At 44.7% G+C, this 27,015-nt stretch overlaps 1 protein-coding gene across 7 annotated transcripts in view; it reads right to left on the bottom strand.

Annotated features, from left to right (window-relative positions):
- SYBU (syntabulin) overlaps positions 1-27,015 on the bottom strand; it is a 99,240-nt gene that overhangs the window by 8,707 nt on the left and 63,518 nt on the right. Inside the window, exons 1-2 of one of the 7 annotated variants that reach the window (XM_023750916.1) lie at positions 5,573-5,594; positions 3,305-3,407 (exon numbers count right to left, since the gene is read on the bottom strand). The exons of 1 other annotated variant lie outside the window; for it this stretch is intronic. In XM_023750916.1, coding sequence (XP_023606684.1) covers positions 3,305-3,345 — 41 coding nt within the window. In that variant the 5' untranslated portion in view covers positions 3,346-3,407; positions 5,573-5,594. Of the gene's footprint in view, positions 1-600; positions 883-3,189; positions 3,408-5,572; positions 5,595-27,015 lie in introns of those variants that run through there. 5 more of the 7 variants (XM_023750918.1, XM_023750914.1, XM_023750919.1 and 2 more) reach the window with 5 other exon arrangements.

A 27,015-nucleotide genomic window follows, 5' to 3' on the forward strand; every position in this document is an offset into this window, starting at 1 on the left:
GTTCGATTCCGGTCAAGGGCATGTACCTTGGTTGCAGGCACATCCTCAGTAGGAGGTGTGCAGGAGGCAGCTGATTGATGTTTCTAACTCTATCCCTCTCCCTTTCTCTCTGTAAAAAATCAATAAAATATATTTTTTTAAAAATGAAATGAAGTTGAAATGAGGCTGTTAGGGTAGGCTCTAGTCCAATTTGACGGGTGTCCTTATACGAAGAAGGAAATTTAACACAGACAGGTACAGAGAAAAGACTGTGAAGAGATGGGACAAGACGGCCATCTACAAGCTAAGGAGAGAGACCTCAGAAGAAGCCAAACCTGCTGACACCTCGATCTCATACTAATAGTCTCCAAAATTGTGAGAACGTAAATTTCTATTGTTTAAGCCAGTGGTCGGCAGACTGTGGCTCGTGAGCCACATGTGGCTCTTTGGCCCCTTGACTGTGGCCACGAAGTTTCAATCGCACTGTACATGCGCCCGCACGTGGTATTTTGTGGAAGAGCCACACTCAAGAGGCCGCAGTTTGCCGACCACTGGTTTAAGCCACTTAGTCTGTGGTATTTTGTCATGGCAGCCCTAGCAAATTGGAATGATCATCATCACCATAATCAGCACCACCACCATCAGCAACAGCAGCAGGAGGTAGATGCCATTATTACCCCATCTTCCAGGAGAGGAAACTGAGGCTCGGGGCTCCGGGTCATGCATCTAATCAACAGTGGAGGCTGAACTCAGGTCTGTCTGACTCCCAATCCCAAGCCCTTCTTTTCTTCTTGCTTCCGTCTGCCTCTGATCAGATAGGGTTTTAGTTTAAGGAAGAGAATGCCTCAGATACATCAGCAGAGTTGGCCTTCTGTAAGAAGAGATCATTGGCCAATCTCTAACGTGTTGTTTTTAAAATCACCTATCAAAACTATTCTCCCCGACTCCACCTGTCCCTCATTCCTCCCACCCCACCTTTGCCAATGTTCCTGCCATGCTTTCTCCCAGGAGCTAACTCTCCACAGAGAAAATTCCTTTCTAATAGGAGAAATGAGCCAATTAAACAGATCACAGCTATTACAGAATTTGGCACGGATACTGGCCCCTCTAGAGGAATTGCCCTCAATGTGTGGATCACAAAGACTATGTGAAATGCTGAGCTATCCCACCATAGAAATCTACTCACGGTGCTCTGTGCCTGGGTCAGATTTAAAAAAAAAGTGAGGGCCCTGACTGGTGTGGCTCAGTTAGTGGGAGTGTTGTCCTGTACACTGAAAGGTTACGGGTTTGATTCCCAATCAGGGCACATACCTGGGTTGCAGGTTTGATTCCCCGGTCACTGTTTTCTCTCTCTCTTCTCTCCCTCTCTCTCTCTCTCTCTCTCTCCTCTCTCTCTCTCTCTCTCTCTTCCTTCCTCCTTCCCTCCCTTTCTTTTTCTCTAAAACCAATAAGCATGTCCTGGGGTCAGGATTTTAAAAAAAAGTGAGGATAATGGATAGAACATTTCCAGCTTCAATTTTCCATCTATTAAACATACACCTGATTTGTACATAGTTAGATTTAGCTATTTTATGTTTATCATATCAGTTTTTAACCACTTAGAGATATCATGGATTCCAGACTAGCATATTTTCTCTAAGTCACTCAGCATTACTGGCATTACCTTGAAATTTAACCACAAATACAAATTCCTTTGAAAGGCTTAATAAATTTGGCTTCTTCTTCAGGACATTTGTTTTTCCTTTGGCCCCTCTGCTCTTTGATACCTGTACCATGGGTATGGGCTAATTTCTTGAATGGGTTAGATAAATGGGTTATTTTCAGAGCAAGCCACATCTGACTTACACAGAGAACGTTTATATGCACCGTCCTGTGATCTCAGAGGCACTTTATTTCCAAAACAGATGGTGTTTGGGAATAGAATGACTGCTTTTTCATGTGGACTTCGCCCTTTTGTTACAGGTTTGTCTGGCTTCAGCTTTGTTTTCAATAAACTCTACACTGTGGGTCTCAGGTCCCTCTGTAAACATCAGCCCAAGCTGCGGCTTCCCCAAGAGGAATGGAACTATTCGCTTGCTGACTCCTGGAAATGCAAGGTTTTAGAAATGGCACAGCTTTCTTCCAGGAAGGGACCTTAAAACATCGTGTAGTCCAACCTCTTTTATACACATTTGGACACTGTGGCCCAGGAGAGCCAAGTGACATCCCCAAAGTCTAGAGACAAATCACCCCCAAGTGCCTTGTGGCTCATCCGTCGCTTTGTTCAGGTCTCTGCTCAGAGCTCACCTCATCGCCGAGGTCTCCCAGAACCCCCCTATCTGAAACACACCACACACCCCATTACTCTCCCATAGCCTTTCCCTGCATGTCTTAAAAGTAATTATATCACTTATGCATTTATTGTCTCTTTCCCTGCTAGAATGAATATAATTTTCATGGCATTTTGTTTACTGCCCTATCTCCAGAACCTGTCTCATAGTAGATGCTCAACAAATACTTGTAGAATAAGTCACTGATGGTGGCAGAGAATCCCTGTCCCACCCCATGTGAAGAGGCTCCCATGTCCCCCAGTCTTCTCCCCTCAAACAGCATCCATGGCGAACCCTGTTGATGCTTACCGTGCTCCAAGCACTGAGCCCACACTTTACCTGTATCAGCCAATCTAATCCTAACAATGAATGTTATGAGGTGGGTATGACTATAGCCCTATTTTACAGACGAGGTGACTGAGGCTTAGAGAAGCTAAGCAACTTGCTCGCAGCCACACAGCCTGTAGGTGAAGCTGCTGTTCAAACCAAGGTGTAGCCGGACCCCAGAGCCCACACACTTAGCTATTTTGCTCTTTTGCCCCTTTCTGTGGTGGCCACTCAGCCTATGGACGTCATACTTCCCTCACCCTTTCCCCACGTAAATATTGGGATGCCCACATGGTCATTATGCTTCTTGCACAAAAATAAAGAAAAGGAAGCTCAGCTGGAAGAAAGAAAGGGTGAATTCGTAATCTAGATTCATGAGGGGAGGCGGGTGGAAACTGGAAGGCCAGCTGGATACCCAGGTGAGTACACAGGTGAGTGAGGAAGAGAAAGCAGGTTGGACCCAGAGCCAAGGCCTGGATGAGAGATGACAGAGGCCACGCCACGTGACCACAGGAGGACAGGTAGAGAAAACCACCCATTTCTAATCACTAAAACACAAACAAAAATCACTCACTGACCAATAAGATATGACTGGACAGTCATCTGGGCGGCTCTATAGAAGCATCAAGTCCAGGTTAGTCACCTGTGCAAAGGGTCTTAATAATCACAGAGCAGGAGACAGTGCCTACTTGCGTGAGAAAGAGGAGCGCTTGCTTCCCGCGGCAGACATGTGGACCTCAGGAGCGGAAATGCTGCCCGTGCTGCTCGAGGAGCTAAAATCGGCTTCACTACCTGCAAAACAACAGGGGGGAGAGGCATGAGGGGAAGGAAACCCAGGACGCGCTGGCCAGCTCCCGGCCTCCCGGGGCCCCTGGCGCCCTGCCTTTGCTCTCTAACTCGGCACGTGCCAAGATTCCAGAGCTCCCAGCCCCTGGGCTGTCTTCCCCGAAGCAGCCAAGAGAAGGCGCACACACAAGGACACGGTTTCGTAAGCACAGCTTGGAAGCACAGGAGGCTGGTTGCCTGCAGATGCCCGGCGTCCAGCAGACTACCAACAGCGACCCACGTGGGGGAGAAACGTGCGGCCGCCCTGTGAGTCACAGGCCCTCTCAGCCTCATCCACGTGCCGGCCCAAACTGTAAGCAACACGAACAGCGTGCTCGTCAGTCCCATAGTTTTTCCGAGAGTTTATCTTTGGGCTTTTGTAGTCAGCTAGCCTAGCCACACTTGCATTTGGCACTTCGGGGTCTGGAGACAATCAACCAGTTAGAAGCGGTCAGGAAGCAAGCCTGGGCTCCAGATAAGTGCTGGAACCGTGCTATCTGCTTATGGCCTTTCTCTGACTGCGGCTGCAGTTTTGCTATAAAACAGAACCTTAACGAAAAGCAGGCATTGAGTGCTTCCAAACAGAACGAAAAAAGTTCACAGTGACGGAACCTCTGTATTACAGGAAGATTGGGAAATGTAGGTGTTTTTTGGGGGGGAGGGGGGTGGTGGTGGTGGAAGGATTGTTCATTAGCTTAGGAAGATCGCATTGTATCTTGAGTACAGACTAGAGTTTGGTGTGTAATTAGGAGTGTGGTAGAATAATTAATATGGATCCCGTCTCCAACAACAACAAATACGTGGTTCTGAAATTGCAATGAAAATATTCCAGGACTTGCCTGGGGAAGTGGAGGGGAGGGGAAGAGAGAGGCGAGAGAGAATAAATGGGAAGAAGAAAGAGATGAAATACAAGATGAACTTCCATTTGCTTTCAGGAAGCAAACCTAGGTGTACCAGTTATTTGACCTTGTCTCTCAACTCCTACAACACAACTCCTGACTCTCTGGTCTAGAACGCAGGGCCAGCTCACATTAGTGAGTTGAGGGAAAAAATGAGTCATTTAAATCCCCTGTGTTTCTAACGGGCAGTGAACAATGATTATAATAAAAACGACTTTGTGAGTGCCTAGCAGGTTCCAGGCCCTGAAGGAGATGCTTTCTACTCTTTATATTTTTGACAACGTTGTAAGGCAGGCATTCATCTCACTGTTCTGCAATTGAGGAGACCAAGGCTGATTTGTGCGAGGTTTGTGAGCGACAAAGCCTGCCCAAATCCTCGTGCTACTTGCATGAACCACGCTGCATCCTTAGCAAGGCAGCAGGGAACGCGGGGACACGGGAGAGTTCTACCATCTCGCTAACTGGCAAGATGAGCCATATGTGCAAGATGTGGCCAGACTGGCCCACTGCTGAGCAGGTCCTGTCGCTGATGGCTTGTATTACTAGTAGATTTGCTAGACGGGAAGGTAAGCAACCGCAAGGAGAGAGATCCCTCCCCCGGCTGCCAGCACCTCTCAGGAAGTTCGGCCTCTTCTGGGAAAAAGATCAAGAATGATCTCTGAGCACAGGAGACAGTAGTGAATTTCACCTCCCAGCAGAGTTCTGGGAGGATTAGGCTGGCAATTTATCAAGATGGGACAGGACAGGCCTTCTGGATTTCAGAGACTTTAATGATAAATTGAACTCCAGAAGCTCCCCGAACCTAATTAGTTGCCTCTGAGAAATGCACTGGCTAAACTCGTATTTTAGTCTCAAGGATGCACGATTGGTCGTGGTACCCAGGAACACACTAGTCTGGACACCCTCCTTCAACCAGCTTTGTATGCTAGTAAATTACCAGGTTGGTTATTAAATCATAAAGGTAGAAGATTTTCAAAAATAGATACTGCGTGCCCAGCTGGCATGGTTCAGTGGTTAAGTATCAAGCTATGAACTAGGAGGTCACGGTTCCATTCCTGGTCAGGGCACATGCCTGGGGTTGCAGGCTCAGTCCCCAGTGTGGAAATTCTACAAGAGAACAGATAATTGCTGAAAATCCACTGTTTCCTCATGATGCCTTTGATCTGTGGTAATTAAGCTCTCTGAACTGAAGGGACACTTCATTGCTACAGGAACTAAATAATTGACTCTTACGTATTTGCAGGCCCTAATGTCACCGTGTTCCTGTACTTTTTGAACTTCTGCACATATGTAAGAGATTAGAAGGCTCATTCAGGGTACCCAATAGATGCATTCAGGACTATCTGAATAATATAAAAGTGAAAAAAATATGTTACTTCTCAACTATTTCAGTTTATGATTTGCAAAATTATAACTATTTCCAGTTTGGTTAATGCAATGTAAAGTCAATGCACTCTATTTAAGGCAGTGGTTCTCAATCTTCTGGCCCTTTAAATACAGTTCCTCACGTTGTGACCCAACCATAAAATTATTTTCGTTGCTACTTCATAACTGTAATGTTGCTGCTGTTATGAATTGTAATGTAAATATCTGATATGCAGGATGGGTAGGTGACCCCTGTGAAAGGGTCGTTCGACCGCCAAAGGGGTCGCGACCCACAGGTTGAGAACCGCTGATTTAAGGGCTACACAGAAAAGTCAATTTTACTACATCACCTGATGTACTTTCCCCATTTGCTAAGCACGATAACTTAAGAGGAAGGTTGGAGACCTGCTCCCCCCCCTCAATTTATCTATTAGCTGGCAACACAGACACAAGGAAGGAGAGGCACTCTTTACTCATTTCCTTTAAACAGTGAATGCAACGAGGTTATTGTTGTGGATGCTGTAGTTCATTGTTCTTTTGGTGCTGAAATCATACAAAGGGAGTAGCTAATCTAAAAATACGGGCCCTGAGCCAGACAGGGCCTCTCTGTGCCTCAGTTTCTCTATTGTGAAATGGAGATGTAATCATAGCACCTGCCTCATAGGGACCGTGCAAGCAATGCATATATTCATATAACCTGATCTCCACTGTAAGCTTTCAATAAATGTTAGCTGTTATTACTCTGAAGACGTTAAAGAGACAATGTTTACTATACTATACATTTCCTTTATAGATAATTTAGAAAATAGCAATGGTCCAGAGGGGAACATGTAGTCTATAATTTCACTACCAAAAAAACAACTATAATTTTTTGACATACAACTCCTTAGAATTCAGACTTAATACACTTTCATGTAACCTAATTGTCTTTCTTTCAATATGTGAATATCTTGAAAGCAGACCACATTTTGTTTCATTAAATCAACGTATATGGAGGCTATTTCCAGTTTTCCTACTATTGGTAACAAACACTATATGCCAGAAACCATCCTAAGCATCTTCCACAGGTTAAGTCATTTATTTCTTGTGATAGCACAGACCCTATGAGGTCGGGACATTTACAAGGCAGAGAAGTTGAATGACACAAAAACAGTGACACAACTAATAAGAAGTAGAGGCAAGATTGGGACCCAGGCCATCTGACCCCAGGGTCCACATTCTTAAACACAGGCCTAATCTCAACGGGTAACCTTGGGCATATGAATTTATATCCTTGTCTACTTAGTTCTTTAATTCCCAAAGGTAGAATTTTTAAGCCAAAGAGTATGCTCAATTTCAACGCTTTTAATATTTCAATATCATTACGTATGAAAGCTTTTAATCTTTTAATATTTAAGGTTTGCCCCCATCTGCCTGTGTGCAGACACCCAATGGGAATCTCTGATGTCACAGGGAATGCTTGGACAAAGCCCGGGAAATAAGATTTGGCTACTGAGGAGTCAAGCTTGAAAAGCGGAAGGGAATTTAAAATATGCATATCTAAGTCATCCTCATCAATACTGTCTTTGTTCCTTATCAATACTGTCTTGGATCAGCTGCTGCGGTTGGCGGAGCAGGATTCCAGGACTGCACAGGCAGGATGAACTTGACCTTTAAGATACGGTGTGGTGCCAGTCCTGATGCCTGAGCACCTGCAGTTGAAGGCATATTCCAGCTACAAGCTACGCTCGCTGGCCTCCAGAAATCCTGGTGGTTTTTCGTTTGGTAGTCTTGCTAGATTCTATTTTTCTTTTTAAAATATATTTTATTGATTTTTTACAGAGAGGAAGGGAGAGGGATAGAGAGTTAGAAACATCGATGAGAGAGAAGCATCGATCAGCTGCCTCCTGCACACCCCCTACTGGGGATGTGCCTGCAACCAAGGTACATGCCCTTGACCGGAATCAAACCCGGGGCTCTCCGGTCCCCAGGCCGACACTCTATCCAGTGAGCCAAACCGGCTAGGGCTGGTAGATTCTATTGAGAAGCGTTATTTTATTCATAACGCCAGGACACCAAGCATTCTCTGCATGTAATGGTGAGGCTGGGAATTAGAGAAGGAAAAATGCAAACGAAAAGAATATGTGCAAAAACGGATTACCAGACTTATATTTAAAAACCACGACCTGTGATGTGGTCTCTCAGGATGTTATTATTTTTGCCTGCTTTTAGGATAATGTGCAGTCCTCATACATCAGAACATCATGGGCCTCTGAGGACAGCAATCCTGACGTCCGCAGAGTTGTATTAAGTCATTCTAAACCAGAGCTTGACACAATCCCAAACCTTCCTTCATCCTTAGGGTGTCACCACAAAGCTATCAAATTAATTCAGGCTGGCCACCTATATCCCCATCTCAAATAGAGGCAGCAAATTAAAAAAGAAAAACAAAAGCCAGTCCCTCATCCCTTTATCCTCTCATCCCCACACAGAGATACACAGATCTTTTATTTAAAGCTCTCCAGGGAGGAGAGATGAGCCATTTTCACTGAAGCCAAGCAGAGCTATTAGGGAGCAGCTGGGGCAGTGGACAGATGTAATTATAGAAGACACTATAAAAGAAGCTGGTCTATAAAGCGGATTCAGTAGAACTGACTTTTAGCTGCAAATCTTTTGGGGGAGGTAGGGGGGGGGCAGCCAAGGAATCCAAAAAATCCTTCCCAGAGGACTTTTGTTTTAGATTTTGCAAACTATTCCTTGAACCTTCTTGGGGTGTTTATCTCAGAAAGGGAATATTTTATATATGTTTTTATTGATTTCAGAGAGAGGAAGGGAGAGGGAGAGAAGGACAGAAACATCAAGGATGAGAGGGAATCATTCATTGGCTGCCTCCTGCACTCCCCCTACAGGGGACTGAGCCCACAACCTGGTCATGTGCCCTGACCAGGAATAGAACTGTGATCTCCTGGTTCATGGGTTGATGCTCAACCACTGAGCCACATTTGCCAGGCAGAAAGGGAATATTTATCAAAAGGTCAATCAGTTGATTGGAAAAATATATAAAAGTACCGTTGCATTTCAAAACAGAAGTCTTCCTGAAAAATTGTAGGTATCATTTCCATTTATATCATAATTTCAAAAAAGATTTGTCTTCATTCCGATTGATGTGCAATGAATAGAGCTGCCATAAACACATATACACACACATTTAAAAACAAAAAGTTCAAATTTAAAGTATTTAGAAGTGAATAATTTTGTACTGATAAATCTACATAAAATAAAATTACTTATGGGAAAATAGCAGTCAAAATCAAATAATAAATTTAAAGAAATTATTTGCAACATACGACAGATAAACGCTAATTCACCAAAGCTCATATAAATTTGAAAAAAAAAAAGAACTAACAGAAAAATGAGCAAAGGACATGAACAGACGGATGACAGGACTATAGAGGGGGGGAAAATGAGCAATATACATGAAAAGCCATACAATTTCACATATAACATTAAAATGTAAATGAAAACGAGACTTTCTTCATCTGATTGGCAAAAAAGTAAAAAGTCAAAGCTTGCTAATAGTGGTTTTGTGAAGGGTTTGGGGAAACCCTTTGGTAAGGGTTAGTGAGAATATGAATTAAAGCAGCACACACAAAAGAAAACCGTACCGCTAGGCATTTATCCTGCACAGAAGCACCCAAAGAGACAATGTAATTACCTACCAGTAAGGACTCTAGTCATGAAAAGGGGTGGCACGCACCTGTGTGTGCTGAAGTGGAACGGTCGGAAAATCGCTTATTAGTTAAGAAAACGTGATGTGAATTAGTGACTGTGGCATGGCTGCTTTTGTGTAAACAACCCTTCAAGGAATATATAACCTGGAGGGATTAAAAAAGATTTGATAATAGGGCTCCCCTTGGCAAGGGGACAGCGGGGATACAGAGACTCTTGTTTTCATTTTATATCTTTTTGGAACCATTTGGCTTTTCTAACCACGTGCACTTACTCTTATAAAAAAAATTATAACCAGGGGCCCAGTGCAATTATGGGCAATTAGTTTTGTCTTTTTTCTTTAAAAAAACACACCTATATTTCTTAAAAGAAAATTATTTTATAATAAAAGTAACTACACCATGTAATGTAATATTAAGAGGGATTTGGAGTCCTCCTGGGTTTGGATCATGGAACTTTTCTCTATAGAGCCTTGAGCAAGCTATTTACTCTCTCCGCCTTAATTTCCTAAAATGGGTGAAAATATTCATAGTAAGTCCTACTCCAGGATGGTGGAACCTAGGTGCAACATGAGAAAAACTAGAACAGTGCCTGGAATATAACTAACACTCAACATATGTTAGCTTTTATTATTCCATAGCTAAAACTATGGGCACAGTGGCAAAGGACCAGAAGGGGGCTTTTCAAACATCTTCCCCTTAGTAAGCCCCACATTAGGAAGTGCCTTATTCCACTTAAGTCATGCATTTCATAAACACCCTTTTAAAAAGGTGTTTTTTCCCTCAGCCATTCTTCAGTGGAGACCATGTTTCTATTTTTTTTTTAACCGTGTGTGTGTGTGTGTGTGTGTGTGTGTGTGTGTGTACACAACAGACTATGTCTGAAGATCTATGGTCCTGAAACAAACTTCCCATGGCCCCCTCCAAAAATCTCTGGAGTTGCTCCGGGGTTAGAACCCCGCCTTCAGAGAGCCCCAAGGAAAATGCACACAGGTTTACAACAACTTCATCTTCACAGAGGCCAGTCCCCTGCGCAAGTAGCTTTGAAGGTCTGAGAAAGGGAGGGAAAGATCGTGGGAGAGGAGGGACAAGCGGGCCAACAGGGCCAAGGCCAACTCCACCTAGTTCACTCCTTTGTCTTGCGCTGGCTCAGCCACCTGTCCTGGCAGAGACACAGGCAATCCACCTGCAGACCAGGAAAACAGATGATAAAGAGGTTGTAAAGGGCTGCACGCAGGAAGGGGGAGGAAGTGGACATCTGTGACCAGGGCGAAAGTTTATGAATGTCCTAGAGGGACCCAGGATACATTTAGTCTCCCTCTGCTTCACCACCAGGGCATTGGCCAACCTCAGTAGAGCACAGGGAAGGAGACCGGGTGCTGTCTGGCTTTGTGAATGATCACCCAACTTCCCTGGGCCTGCTCTCTTCATTAGTAATAAATAAATATGTGGCCCTGTCAACTTACCAGAGGTGGCCAAGAGGAGAATGCTGGAGAAGAGATCAGTCAGTTCAACCAGCGAGCCACTCAGATGCCTTGCACTACACAGCATTGCCAGAAGGAGGCGCCAGCTTGCAGATTCACACCCACAAAGTCCATCTAAAGAAGGTGCCCTAAAGCCCAGCTCTACTTCTCATTAGTTAATGTGTTCTTGGCCAAGTGTTTTTAAGTTCTCTAAGCCTTAGTTTCCTCATTTATGTATTACACACATATATACACACGTATGTATATATTGTTAAAGGTTAATTTGTTTCTTTAACAAGAATTTATTGAGCACCTGCCATGTGCTTGACATGCACATAAACATTAACCTTTTAATGACTATGAATAGTGTAATGATCCCTAAACCTTACTGTGCATAAGAATCACTTGGGAAGTTGGATAATATGCAGATTTCTGGGCAACACTCCAGAAGTTCTAGGGGAAACTCAGGAATCTACATTCACTTTTGTTGTTGTTGTTAATCCTCACCTGAGGATATTTCTTCCATGTAGAGAGAGTGGAAGGGAGGAGGGGGAGAGAGAGAGAGAGAAACATCAATGTCAGAGAGACACATCGATTGGTTGCCTCCTGCATTTGTGAGCCGATGCTCTAACCACTGAGCAACTGGCCAGGACAGGAATGTGCATTTTTAATAATTTCCATAGATGGTTGTGAAGCAAGTGGCCATGGATCAGGCTGTGAGGAGGAGCACTCCAAAGATAAGAGCACCTGGCATCTCTCCCCAGGTCCGATCAGATTACAAGGGCGCTCCTCAGCGGGAAGTGGAAAGTGAGTGAGCAGCAGCTAAGGCAGACAGGCGACCAAGAGGAAGAGTGAATTTACAGACAAAGTGCCCAGGAGCGAAGAGTTTCGTTTCTAGAGTGACCTGGCTCCTCACAGCTCCCAGAACACCTACCTGGCCTACACGCGTTTTCAGGGGATTGGAAGGGAGATGGGGGCCCAGAGAAGGCGCAGGCTGTCCCAATCGGGGCAGTTCCAGCCACATTCATGCACACAAACGCCGGTTTGTAAAGCTTTGGGAGACTTCGCAGTTCATCCATGGTTTGAAGTCCTCCCAATCCTGTTTGAAAGAGGAGGGGCCAGCTAGTTTGAAGTCGGGGGGTGTCAAACACCATCTGTTAGAAAGGAATACCTCACGATCCAGCATGCGTTCCATTTGGGTTATCCATCAGCCCTAACCTGCTGTCTCTGGTGGGTTGATGTGTCCACGGCTGAATGGCACCAAAGGAACCATACGGACCTGATCGTCTCCCACATTGGACCAGCATCCGGCACAAGCCCTTCAATAGGTCAGCCAGAAGGCAGCCCTCTCCCCACCACTCTCCACTGAGCTGCTCTGGGAAGGGTTCCATCCACAGCGTCCATGAACTTATTGATTGGTTGAGGGATCTGCCAATAACAGAAGCAAAGCCTCCCTGCAGAATTTTCCAGACTCTCCCATGTTCTTTCTCCCTGATTTCTTGCTGAATGCACTGCACGATGCTGAATTTCTTCGCCTTTAAAAGGCTAGTCCAAGAGCCTACTGCTTCTATTTAAAGAGAAGTGTTTATCCGGTGTCTACCAAAATGAGGCGCCCGCCCTTCGTGTCTGGCAGGAAAACCTAAATCAGGAAAAAGCAGCAGTCGAGGTGCGGTGGTGGGTTCGAAGCAGGGGTGTCATTGTGGGGGGTGTTAACAGGAGGAGGGAGGCGACGGTGGGGTGGAGAGAGAAATGGAGACTGAGATGCCACCGACACTAAGAAGTCAGGGCAGGGCTAGGACCTGTCTGTAGCTTTAAGTACAGAACATGAGCGAGAAGGAAAGGAAGGGGTCCCCTTTGAAGCCACCCCAGTGTCCACTCTCCTCAGTGAGGTGGTGCTGTCTGCAAGCAGTTCGGGACCATGAATGGAATAAAACACCCGCTTGCTAGGGAAAGATGACACAATTTACAACTCGCCGCAGAGACATGTAACAAGGGCTCGAACACATTTTGTAAAACCTCACTTCTGTCCTTAAGTACAGCTTTTTTATTATTATTGACAGCATTTCAGATGTCCCCCCATTCCTTCCCATTTTCCCCCCTCCAACCAGCCTCTGCCTCCGCCCCCACCCCCAACAGGCCTTCACCACACTACTGTCTGTGTCCATGGGCAATGCATATATGCATATACATTCTTTGGTGAATCTCTTCCCATCCCCCCACCCCTCTCCCCCTCTGAGATCTGTCAGTCTGTTCCATACATCCATGCCTCTGGACCTATTTTCTTTGTCAATTTATTTTGCCCCTTAGATTCCATATATAAGTGAGATCATGTGATATTGGTTTTGATTGGCTTACGTTGCTTTAAGTAAAGCTTTTAAAATTGACTCTAAGACCTAATACTCTCGACTGCTTCTCCTCATCTCGTCCCAACAGCCTCGGATATATGCTGTATAACTGCTCTCCACACACAGCCTCCTTCCCACCCTTGGCAGCAGCACCAGGTGCCACAGTCCACAGTCTCCACGGAAGTCGGGCCACTGCTGCTCACTCCCTTGGCTTTCCCAGCAGCACTGACCTTGACCTTCACTCCATGTAACAGTCTGCCAGCAGCGCTACATCGCTGGATCTTGTCAGCACTCGGCCATGCTCCGTTCTCATATCTGACATCCTTTCGCCACCCATCACAAAAACCGCAACATTGACACTAGCTCACGTCTGCCTCCCTCATCCTGCTCACCAGGTCCTTGCTGTCATGTTTACAAAAAAATGATCACATCTATATGTATTCCTAAAACATAGATTTGTTTTCTGCTTTTTTTAAATAAAATATAAACCCAAATGAGTTGGGTTTATTTCAGTTGCTCATCTAGCTGGATTTTCCATTCTGATCAACATCTATTTGCATTCCCAGAGGCAGGAGTCTCCGTAAGAGAACAATGAAAAGAGCGAGCCCGCTTTTATGTAATGTTTTCTGTAGGCAAAAACAACCGCTCTGTGGGTCATTTGTCCTTGTACCCCTCTCCCTCTCATTGTTATGGACAATCAACTGTTCAAAGTGAAACCAGGATCTCTGGGTTAAGCCACCCCAATTTTAGGACCCAACATGCCTGGTGACCCTTCGTCCCAGGGTTGTTCAGACCCGGGTGGCCCTAAAAGATCAGGAATTACCAGTTGGGTTTGGCTTGGGTCACTCCACGGCCCTTCCCCTTGGTCTGGGCAGTGAGACCAGCTGACCCAGAGTCACCACATTACACACAGAACCTCACTGAGGGGAAAACACCCTTGTCGCAGGGTGAGGAGGACGGGACAGGTAGCTGCGTCCTGTGAGGACGTGCTGGTGCTTAACGCAGCCAGGACGTGGTTAAGTTCCCAGCTCTAATGCCAAACTCTGCACCTCGGTCATGAGTAAGGGAAACAACCGAGTGTTAGAACAGGCCTCCTGTTTCAGAGAGAAACTGCTCTGCCTTAGAAAGGCGAAAGCCAAAGTCAATAGTTCTGTCTTTTGATTGGCATCTTAAGCATCTAGGCATTAGATCTGACGTTTGCTGCTTTAGAACATCCTGTGAATTTAAATAACTAGGTCTGTGGAGCTGGTCGGGCAATTATAGGGTAGATTTTAAACCATCCTCTGCCCCTACACCCACCAGTCATCGTCCCATTCCTCTAAGACAGTGGTTCTCAAAGTGGGTTCCAAAGGAGCAGCCATTGGTCTCGCCTGGGAACGCGTTACAGATTTAGGTTCTCAGACCCCACCGGGACCTACGGAGTCAGCAACTCAGAGGCCAGGTGGAACAAACCCTTCAGGTGTCTAAAGGTTGAGAACCTATAGGTTGAGAACCACTTGCTCTAAGACCCCTCCCATAGCAGCCTCTGAGAAACAGAGCAGCAGGCTTGACCTCGATTTACAACAGAAATATCACAATAATAAATGTGTCAAAACGTGCCTTACACACTAAGACCGCACACCTGCATGGAGCTCCAGAGTTGGGAAATTTCTGTTTTCCCCACAAGTGTGTGCTTTTGCAGAGGGGTTGCTGGACCCTTCGAAAATTCATTCACAGTCTGCAAAAGGGGTCTTAACAAGATGACCACCTCCCCGCCCTCCTCTGCATCACATACCAGAATGCAAATAGTTAGTGAACACCGACCACACTAGCAAGGAGACTGCTCTTTTTTTTTTTGGCACATTAACCTTGAGGCTGAGCCATTCACCTATTTCAACAGAGATAATAGGACTGAATCTGTATTCAAAAATGAAGTTAACACATTGTGAATACACCTAAAGGAAGCAAGCATTGCTATTTTAAAACATCTAAGAGAAAGGGGGTTTTCATAGTGCTGTCTGAGGACCTGGACTATTTGCTGAAAATACAGATTCCTGACTCCTACCCCAGATCTGCTGACTGCAATTTCCCCAGTGGTTCCCGTAAGCGACATTTTTACACATTGCTCAGGTGAGCTTTCTCACACACCCAAGTTGGGGAACAGCTATAATTCATAGCTCCGGCTTTCCATATTTAACTATGAATCCAGGCACCTGCTCCATTCCGTCTGTTCAGTAACTCCGTGATCTGGCTGCTCCCTCCCAGGCTGAACGCTGCACCCCAGGCCCTCATCCTTTCTCGCCCGGAATTCTGAAACAGCCACACGCTGTGTCCCAGCTGCTCCGTGGCCCCGAGCCCTTCACCTTCCACTCTGCTCCGGAGCATCAATCTCATTAGGTGATTCCCCTGTAGGAAACCCCTTTACAGCAGCCCGTGTCCTTAAGATAAAGCCCCAACTCCACAGCATGATTTACACGCCCTTTATGATCTCTTCTGCCACCTCCGTCTCCGCCTCCGCAGTGCCCCAGCCTGTGAAACCATCACCTTTGCCTGAAGGCGGCACCTCGCTCTCTAGATTCCCAGTTTTCACACACGCTGTTCCCTGGACCATTTCCTGTCCCTCTGGGCCAGGCTGACTACTACCTGTTCTTCAGGTCACAGATGAGCCTCCACCTTTAACTCCTTCATGCTCTGACCTCACCCACAATTTAACAAGCATGTATGACACTGCACTGCCGTGTGTTTGCAATGTCCCAGCACACCTGTGTCAGCTCCTTGAGGGACACTGCATCCCAGTGTCTAATGCAGCATTTAGCACACAGTAGGTGCTGTCACCTTAAAAGATTTCAAAGCACTACAGGTTCCTCCACTCTTGGCATTCAGCAATGGCTTCAGGGAAGGCTCTCCACTGACTTACCTCCCCCTGTTCTTCCCTTTCTGTGGGGGTGACAGACTAGTGTTGTGACAAATAGGATAAGTATTCCCTCCACTCCCACCTCCATCCCATATGCCCAAGTTGCTTAATACTCAAGTTTTCAGCCCAAAATTTAACATGCAAAAACCTTCAGCCTGGAAAGACCTCTGTCTTGTTTATCACTGTCTGCCCCAAAGCTAGTGCCTGGCACAGAGTAGACTCAGAAGAATATTTATTGAGGAAAGAAAGAGTACTGGAAAAAAAATCACAGATATGTTTGTGGAAATAGCACCACTAATTTTTGAAACGTCGCAAAGGAAGGAGGCAGGCTGGAGGTGGATAAAAGCTTACAGGGTATCCAAGGAGAGAAAAAGATAAATTCTTGTCCAGTAAAATTATAGAAGAGGTCCCTCTATAAGGCAAGTGGGAGCAGCCAGAGTTCAGTGGCAACCAAGTCTCACTTCCTTTTCCGACAGAGTTATGATTGTGGGCTAATGAATGGCACACGTGGAACTCAGGAGGCACTCAGTCAAAACACTTAGGAGCGTCTGATGAACAAGGCTGGCACGCGCCCGGGATGACAGCACAGTTCAGCACCCGAAGGGTGTAGACTAATGGATTGCCTGTCACCCTCCAGGGAAATCTCTAGTAACGTGTCACCTGGCTCCGTCCTTGCCCTTATCCTACTTAACATGCTTTATTAATGACATGAATGAAAACATGGGAGGCACGGTGCTGACGGCAGCCCACATTACACAAGCCTCGAAGGCACAACCCACACAACGAATGACGGCGTCAGACACTAATGCTACTAGACACCGTGTACCGAAACCCACACCTGCCAAGAACTCTCCATCGGCCATTTCCTCTAATCCTTCCTCTCAAAGACATACAGGGTACAGACGAGGAAACGGAGGTTCTGAGTGGTGATGAGATGTGCCCCAAATCACAGAACGAGTAAACAGCAGAGCTGGCTTGTCTGACTCCCAGAGTCTGCTTTCTTCTCTGCCCACTCTGTTTGGTACCTCGTGATCAGAATTCACCAAGATCGAAGAACTGGAAACCAAGATGATACTCATGATGCTCAATTTAGTCCATTTCAAAGATGTGTTCAACCTTGCACGCGTGAAGGCACTGGGTCATGGAGAAGTGGAGTTCTGATGCTCAAGGCTCCTTTTAGGAGATGAACTATAGAAACTAAAACAACTAGGACATGAGGCAGGGCATGAGAAGTGTAATATAGACAGCGGGCACTATGGGAACACAGAGGAGGAAGACCAAGTGTTGTGGGTGCGGAAGAGGGCAGACCTCAGGTGAAAGGGGTGACATGAGCGAAACATGGAGGATAAAAAACACACAGAATATATCGAATCCCTTGTTTAGCTGGCATATAGTGATCAGATGAGAAAATGCAGCCAAAATAGTGCATTGTACCCAGAGAATTGAAGAATGTGAATGCTACACCAACACAACTGCATGGGAGCATGGGACACTAAGCTAAGGGCATTTACTCTGCAGGTAAGAGGGAACCATGGCAAGATTTGAAGAGGGTAATGATAGGAACAGAGGGATGCTTTGTGGACATACTAAGGCAGCTAACCTGGAGGAGGGGCTGGAGGCTGGAAGGCAAGGTAAGTGGGCATTACAGTTAGGAAATGGGTTGTACAGTAAGGGGGGGAGCCCAGACCTTCGAGTCCCTATCCACATAGATCTTAGGTTTACAATTTTAACTGCACAGGTTCAAAATCATTTAAAACCCCAGGTGAACAAAAGGATTTAAAACAGTAAAAGCATAAAGTAAGTTAAACATTAAGAAACACCTCACCTTATGTTATGTACTTGATGGCAGGGCTGACACATAAAAGAACAATTGAATGAAGCTATGTTTTTAGTACAAAGAGCAGAAAAACAAAACAGGAATCATCCCTATGAAATGAAAGAGGGGGGGGGGAAGCCTCTCTCATATTGCCTGAGGACTATGTGAAAAATTGAATAATCTAGTCACAATGGCTTGAGATATTCCAAGATTCATGCTAGATTTACCACTGTGCAGTCAATCTTTAATGCAAATATTTTTTATCTGCAAGCACAAACGTCCATGAAATGAAACAAATAAGCTGGGTAAATTCTGGCAATTTTGGCATCTATACCAAGTGTTCAAACAAAAGCCCATGGAGAAATGGAAGGCCTGGTGGTGTTTGTTTTAATTCAGACACATGTTCAAGGAGCTAACACGAGCATCGGGGATAATGAAGTCATATGAAAATGCTTCCAGGAGCAGGCCTGGCAGCACAACAGAGAATTCTGGATCAGGGGATGGGCTTGCAGGAAAACAGGTGCAAGGCAGGTGGAACAGCTCCCACCCTCTTGCCCTGGGACACCTGTTCAAGGCCCAGGGAGGTGCCACTGTGGCCTTCAGAGCTGGGTACCTGCTGGGGAGAGACAAGGAATTCTGCAAACCAGCTGAGCTCCCAGCACCAAGCACCCGAATTTCACCTCCCACCATTGTTGATCAATTGAAAACTCTTCGTATTCTCAAGCTTCTGAACACAATGTTTCTGAATGTCCCCTGTAAGAGTTGGCTGGGAATTCTTGTGTGGTTTGTCGCATGTGAAAAGAATGGAGCACACCCATGATTAGATTGTACTCTGCACACACATTATGCCCCGAGTTTCCATGGACTTCTTAACGGAATGTTCCCCAGGATCTCAACTCGAAGTGGCATCTGGCACGGAGCCCTGCTTCCCAGGCCAACCCTTTGCTTGTCCAGCTGCTCTGCCCCACCCCCCAAACAAGTTAACTTTTAAGTCCAAGTGCACTCACTGTTCTCTATTCTCTCCACCTTCCAATGTTCTCTGAAAAGCCACAATAGAATGGAAAAGCAAAGCAGACCATGACAAAAAAAAAATTAAGGCCACTCTCTTTAGGAGCACTGGACGGGTTGCATGGCAGTGAAATGGAGAGAAGTCGAAATGGTAGTTTGGAAATATCCCCAGACAATTAAATAGCACCTGGCTGCTTTCTGTAGCCTACACCTATAGGCACCCCAACAAGATGAAACTAACAAGGCTCAAAGTGAGCAGATCCACGGAAGTTGAATTCCAATATCGCCTTAGCATGTAGAATCATGTAGAATCTCAAAAATATCTTCTAGGCTCTCAGGCATTCCCATTAATTCACAAACATCTAGCGCACACCTATTAAGTTTTAGGCACCGTGCTAATTATGAAAAGCACAAGGCAAAGACAACACAGCTCCATGTTTAAATTTTACATTGTGTTCCCACTTATTTTTAGTGACACATAACCTAAGGTTGTGAAATGATGTTTAAGTGCAAAGAAATGATACAACGCACATTTCAATACAGTGGTCACCTCTGTTGGGGGGCGGGGCGAGGGGGGGCGGGGGAGACCGAGAATAGGATCTGGGCGAATCCACAGGCAGGTGGTAATTCTTAGGGTGGAAGGTGGAGCACAGTGTTTGCTTTATTATAGCGCATAGTTTACATATATAATCATTTTTGTGCATCACATTATATATATATTTAAAAAAGAAGTAGAGGAACATCGAAAACTAGTTTTAAATAAAAGATAATAAAAGGAGAGAGGGCAAAAGAGAGAATGGGGAGGGAGAGAGAGAGAGGGTGCGCATGATCCATGTCCTAGAGCAAACTGCAGCTCGGCAAACTGCGGCTTGCGAGCTACATGCGGCTCTTTGGCCTCTTGAGTGTGGCTCTTCCACAAAATACCGACTTCTGCGCATGGGCCACGAAGTTTCAATCGCACTGTACGTGCATGCCCGCATGTGGTATTTTGTGGAAGAGCCACACTCAAGGGGCCAAAGAGCCGCATGTGCCTCGTGAGCCGCGGTTTGCCGACCACTGTCCTAGAGGGTTCACATTCTAGTAGAGAAAAGTCATCCGAAAGAGAGTTTTAAATATAACATGGCAGCCATAACAAAGGAATTTTGAAAACTCTAAGGGCATAGCACTTAAGTTAACAGCAATGGCATGCTAAGTTCAGATCCCCAAGTGTCTTTTCACTTAAAAACCTGGTTTTACCCTTGTTAAGTGTTGACACAGCATTACTTCCTCTGGATGGCTTCCCAGACCCCGGGATCTGGGTTCCATGATCCTCGTCTGTGCATGCGTCGGACCCTGCAGGTGCCGCAGAAACATACCACACAGGGACAGGGAGCCCTGGTGTACTGTGGTGTGGCTCACTGCCAGGCACACGATATTTGTTGAAAAAACAAATGAGTAGCATTACTGGGTTCAGTTCTATTAAATGATGGCTGAGACTTAGGAGAAAAGGAAGGGGGGAGGTGCTAAGTTGGAGAATCCCATCCAAAACTCAAGAATGCCCCAGCTTAGCACAGAGGAACCCCTTTGCTGTCCCTGGTAGGCTGGGCTTGGCAGGACACCAGACAATACGGCACCGCCTGCAGGCCCTAAACCTTGCTCTGTATGCACTAGCGCTTCTCAGCCCATGGCTTCCCTTCTTCCTTCTCTTCTTCCACCAACTAGGAGGGGAAAGCATTGGATGTCAGGCAGTAACCCAGTATCAGGTTCAGGCACAGCCTCTCAAGAACAGTCAGGCCCGCCAGTCACCTCGGCAGAGAAATCAGATCTTGCTGGCAGAGCCTGCCTATCTCAGCCACGGGGATGAGGACAAGAAGCCAAAGACTCGGGAAGATCCAGTTTCTCTGAATAACGCTGCCACCACCCAAGACAAGGGGCCCCCTTCCCTTCGAAGCTGCCATGAGCGAACACCCTCTGATGAAAAGGAACTCGGCAAACAGATCGGTTAACGAGAGCTCGAGAGGATATGCCCCACAGCCCAGGACAACAGCACTCCACACCCAACAAACACGTGACAAACGGGCACCATCAGACCATGTGCCTGTATGACAGCAGCGGTGAAAAGGAAGTGGGGCTTGATTTTGGCCGAAGATCCATAGAGTACAGATAAAAGGTCCCCATGGCAGTGGGATATTGCTAAGAATTTAACGTTCACCTTGAAACAAGGCTAATTTTATTCTAAGTACACTATCTGAGTGATATTGCATTTGAAATCATGTTTAGCAAAATATATTTAGTATTTATGGACATACATTGATTACAAGTTCCCAGCCTCTAGAGACCTCATTTTATTTATTTATTTATTTATTTATTTATTAATTTATTTATTAATTTAATTTTTTATTGAATTTATTGGAGTGATATCCTATATAATAAAAGCCTAATATGCAAACTGTCCCCTCAACTGGGAGTTCGACTGGGAGTTCAACCAGGGGATGGAGCCGGCAGCCGCTAGGGACCGTACCTGTGCATGAATTTCGTGCACTGGGCCTCTCGTTAGTTGATGAAATTCTATAGGTTTCAGGTGTATAATTCTAAAATACATCATCTGTATATTGTACTGGGTGTGCACCATCCCAAGTCAAATCTCCTTCCATCAGCATTTACCCTCCTTCCCCTCTTCTACCTCCTCCCGCTCCCTTACCCTCTAATAATAGAGACCTTGCTTTAAATCTCATCCTACAAATGTCCTCCCTGATTCCATTCAAGCGAGTTGGTATAATCCTTGCTGCACATGCCCCATTCTTGCCAGGGCAAACAGATGGAAGGAAGAGAATATGCCAGAAAGAAGAAATGGGAGATGAAAATGACATGGAAATAAAAATAAAGCTGCAAAATATAATCTGGGTCGACTCTTCATGCGTTTGAAAGTCAGCTCCAGCAAGCTCTGCACATATGGCGTTAGTTTTATACTTTTCTTGGCTCAGATGTCACACAGGATTAGTGCAAAAGGAAAAAATCCCAGCATGGGGCCCATTTTTATACAGATTAATCAATCATTTCCCATCTCTTCCTCTCCCAGCATTCCCCAAACTTCAACTTAATGAAACTGCTCTCTTTTCCAAGTATGTCATTACTGCACGCTGAATGGAAATCCTTTCAGGAAAGGAAGGAAGCTTAAAGTCTGAACCCAGATTTTTAATTGCCACATTTTTAATTTGTTATAAGTATTAATTGACTTATGATATGTGGCCTAGTCTTTTTTATCTTGCATATCCATTGTGGTGTCCTACATATCTATTGTGTTATGGCAGCAAAATTAATTGGCAAAGCTTCATTCTGTAAGTGCATAGTGACTTAGCAACATCAGATAGCCACACATGTGAAAAGAGAAAACTAGCCAAACCGGTTTGGCTCAGTGGATAGAGCGTCGGCCTGTGGACTGAAAGGTCCCAGGTTCGATTCCGGTCAAGGGCATGTACCTTGGTTGCGGGCACATCCCCAGTGGGAAGTGTGCAGGAGGCAGCCGATCGATGTTTCTCTCTCATCGATGTTTCTAACTCTCTATCCCTCTCCCTTCCTCTCTGTAAAAAATCAATAAAATATATTAAAAAAAAAAAAAAAAAAAAAAAAAAGAAAAGAGAAAACTAACTGTATGGCTCACGTTTTGTTACCTACATTTTCATGGACATCGAATGCTATCATTTCCATCAGAATGCTAAGCACTTAGTTAGAAGGTTCTTAGTAAGTATTTGATAGGAAATTTGATAGGCTGAATGGAACCAAACCAAAAAACTGTTCAAGCTATCAGGGACAGTCTCCCTTGACTACAAGGCATTGTAAAATGATAATACATATAGTAATCATAATACAATAGCAGCTAATACTTATTGTATGCCATGTGCTCTTAAGTCATTGAATTTCCTTTTTTTCTTTTTGAGTCATTGAATTTTCAAAGTAGCTTTTGTCATAGGTACCATCATTATTCCACTCTACAGATGAGGAAACAGTTTTAGAGAGGAGTTCAGGTATTTTGAGGTTGAAAAAAAATCCTTAACTATGTGGGTTTTCAGAGAGAGAGTGAGACATACTGAGAAAGGGAAATGGGGCTATGTAAATACTAATGAGGTGAAAAACTTTGGGTTAAATGTCATCCACGTGGTTTCCATGTCTCCAAAACCATGGTATCTACAGAGTTTACCATGTACCCTTGTTCATCTGCTGGATGGAAATTATGTCTATAAAATATTAAGGCAAGGCAATGACCTAAAACTTGACCCCAATGACAAAGTCAGAGTCAGAGCAGTCATCAATCAGTACAAACAGGGTGGTAGCTTTTCACCATTTTAGGCAATTAAAATTGAGCCATGACCAACAGTTGGAAAAAATGACATCATACTGGTTGCCCTTTGCCTAAATGGTCATGAGTACAGAAAATAAAGGAAATTTACAACCTTGCACAATACTCTTTTATAGGATCAAAATGAATCTCTCTTATACCAAGAGTACTTGGTTTGCTTTTTGTTTAGAGCTGCTAGGTGCCAGCTACCTACTGTGGGCAGTCTAAAAATCTAAATTTTACACAATATTAAAGTTATTGAACTGGAGTTGGGGTTACCATAGGTATAGTCTTCCTGTTGCTTCTACTAATTAGTTTTAACACCACAGGCATTAATCATTTGCCCAGCAGAAGAGAATCACTTTAAGATGACTCATGTGTTTTACAACATTGAAAACCCAACCCCTTAAGCTCTTAAAATGTACAGTAAAGAGGAAGTGTTAGATCAAACCAGTTAATAAAAGGAAAACTCTTCCACATCCCAGTTCCATGGACACGAAGAGTTTCAGAATTTCTACTGGGATGCCACATGGGAAAAGTAAGTTAAAACTGGTCAGAGAGATGTGCTCTGAATAATTTCCACGGTGAACTGGCTGTCATGGTCACACAAGCAGGCTCTCTCTTGATAATACATACATCGCGTCTCAGCCTACACCGAGGCCCACTGCAAACCCTGTGCAGTGCCAATTAGCATTAATTGTGGCTGTGTTCATCCATTCCCCGCACACCACTGGGCAAGGCCAGGTCTGCATTTACAAATTCAGCAGGCAAGACTCAGGATTAGAAGAGCGAGCTAAAATGTAAGCATTCGTGGTCACTGTTTTTTATTTTTTTATTTTTTGGCTTCAAATCATACAAACAGACCCACCTATGACAAGGGCTATTGAGAACAATATACGTGTGTATTTTTAATAGTTTATAGCAATAGACTCTGCATTCAGAATCTGTGAAAGGCAGAGTTGAACATTTGTTTTTAGACTATGATTTTAGCCTACCCCCAACTAACTTCACACACACACACACACACACACACACACACACACACACACATACACAAAGAGCATATCCTATATAATTATTTACTTACTGTGACTAATGCTACTTACTTAGAAGGTAAGCTCCGTAGACTTTCATGGCAAACACTGCCTCTGCAAACAGCCTTCCACCACAGGCTGGGTGTGTCTTGTGCAGAAATACAGTGTGTGCAGCTCATCTCCTAGTGGAGTACAGTCTCAGAGTAGGGTATCCATGGAGACCGAGCCTCCTACATGTGCAGGGCAAGGAAGTTACTCTGCTGGGCACCATAGCAACAGGAGGCAGAGGGAATGCCAGCCAATCAGGGAAGAGCACGGGAGCTTCTCCCTGGTGACTGCAGCATTTCAAATGAAACCATCGCCTCATGAATGGACACAAAGCATTTAAAGAAATACCAGATTGTCAAAGAGAAGTGAATGCCTACACAAGTCAAGGCTAAGCCTTTGACAATGTTGGAGCACGACACTTAGGGTCGTGGTACCATGATTATATCCCAGTGGGCAAGGGAGAAATTACATCCAAACCCCACACATTCCTAAATTTAACGGCAAGCTGGCGAGGCTTTGAGGCAAAGGCTTGGTGTACTCCATGAATTCCAGCTATTTAAATATGCAAGGCACTTCACAGTGCTGCCCGGGAGAGAGGAGCAGGAGAGGCACACTGTGCCAAAGGGAGAACAGGATCGAGGGCACTCTGCAGTAACTGTCGGCATATTCCTTCCAAATAGGTTGCTTAGACTAAACACATTTATTAAGCTTCCACCAAAGTCCTCCGTTTTATCAGAATAAATCGTAAGGAGGCATCCCTGACAAAATAGGGCTGATGCAGACAAGATGGTGAGTGGACATTCAAATGCCTTCAAGATGTGCTCATTTTTATAACAGCAATGACAGTGATCATTTGTTGAGCACATACTGTATACTGGGCAAATATGGTCTCTACAAACCCAGCTTCCTGCCAAACGCTGACACTGAGTTTTGTAAAACATGCAGGATGTGATGAATATAGTCTGCTATATACCAAACAGATTTTGATTCTCACAGCAACCTGAGAAGGCTAAGTATTCATGATTCGTCCATATTATAAAGAAAAAAAATGTTTCTTTCGTTACAAAAGAAACCCTTCCACCCATGAATCCTCTTGCCCCGCTGCTCTGCGGGTGACCTGGTTCACCCTATTTCATGTCTAAATATAAGGTGAGGTACCCTCCGCCCACAACTACCTCCCAGAAAAGAAATCCCTTTGTGTTCGTGTCTTTCCAAAGCCTCTTATTATAGAGGTCTCTCTATAATTACCTTCTTTGAACAAAAAGTCTCCATTTGGAAAAGACTCATCAATCTGAACTGACCTCCATCAGGGCTAACCTGGGCTGCCTTCGGAGGTCAACTGCCAGGATTGTTTAATATGAAGGGGGGCAAGAAACTGAAAAACAGATTTTTAATTATTCCTGTGGTACGACTCCTCCAGCCTTTTAAAGATTACTCAAATAGCAATACAGTCAATGGCGAAGTTGTAGAGATCACAAAAACTCATATCCCTTGCTAACTGAACTCAGGAACTGAATGGCTTTGGGTACCAAGGATACTCAGATACAGAGGAAACAGCAAAACCCACTGTCTCCAAGGTATTCATGGATGCTGTGACAACCTGCCTCTTGTCCTCCAATGTCCATCTCCATGCCCCCCTTCTTCCATAATAATAGGTGACTAAGATGTCCTGGGATATAATTAAAAATGACACATGCCACTTCTGCGTCCTGGGTGAGGGGTCCTTTTCCCCCTTCCTTCTGCCTAGTCGATGACAGTCAATGACACAGCTGCCTACCAGCCTGGGTTACCCAAATACCTAGGTGCTGTTTCACAGGAGACAAATGAGCTTCGTATACTTTTAATATCTGTATTTTGTGTGGGACTCTTTTTACAGTCACTGAATTCATGTCCTCACAGGACTTATCTTGAAAATAGGCACCAGACAATGGATTCAGAACTGCTGTGTGTCAAACAAACTGATTGGAAGTGAAGATGATTTGCTCTGGCAAAGTTGGAATAACTTTTTTTTAATTAACTATGATGAACAAAGTCAATGTTTTTAAATTAATAATAGAGTATAAATACGTTCAACTAAAGTAACAAATAAAAAACCCAATGGACATTGACTATTTCTTCCATATCTCTAAAGGCTTACTCAAGTGAGCAAATAAATTGAACATTTTTAATCTCATTAGGAAAATGGGGGACCTTATATTCTGTCACATACATTGTATTCATATACAGGATTGGGAAAGGGTAGGTTTACAGCCGTGAGAACACAATACTTGGAATTTATTCTTGCATTATCATTTATTCTTATTGTAATATTTCCATGCAAATGACTGTAAACCTACTTTTGCCTCACCCTGTAGCCTCCTTTCTAAGCCATCTAAATTTAGTGTACTTGCTTCCAGTTTCATCTCTTCATAATCCAAGCTCCAGAGTAGCCAGAAGCATCCAAAACATACTAGAACTTAAATTGTGTCTCTCTTCTTAAAACCCTCCAATGGCTTCCAATCACTCTAACAATACAGACCTCACCTGCTACCAGCCTTAGCTTTCTAACTCATTGTCCACCCACAGCCCCCCCAACTCTCCCTGCCCCCTCCTAACTCTCCCTACCTGTGAAGGATTATGGCTAAGTTCTCAGCTCAAACATCATCTCCCCAGACACTTCTGTGCCCCATCCCCAGTCACTGT

Source organism: Myotis lucifugus, unplaced genomic scaffold (genome assembly GCF_000147115.1).
Source record: "Myotis lucifugus unplaced genomic scaffold, Myoluc2.0 scaffold_17, whole genome shotgun sequence".
Classification (NCBI taxonomy): Eukaryota; Metazoa; Chordata; class Mammalia; order Chiroptera; family Vespertilionidae; genus Myotis; species Myotis lucifugus.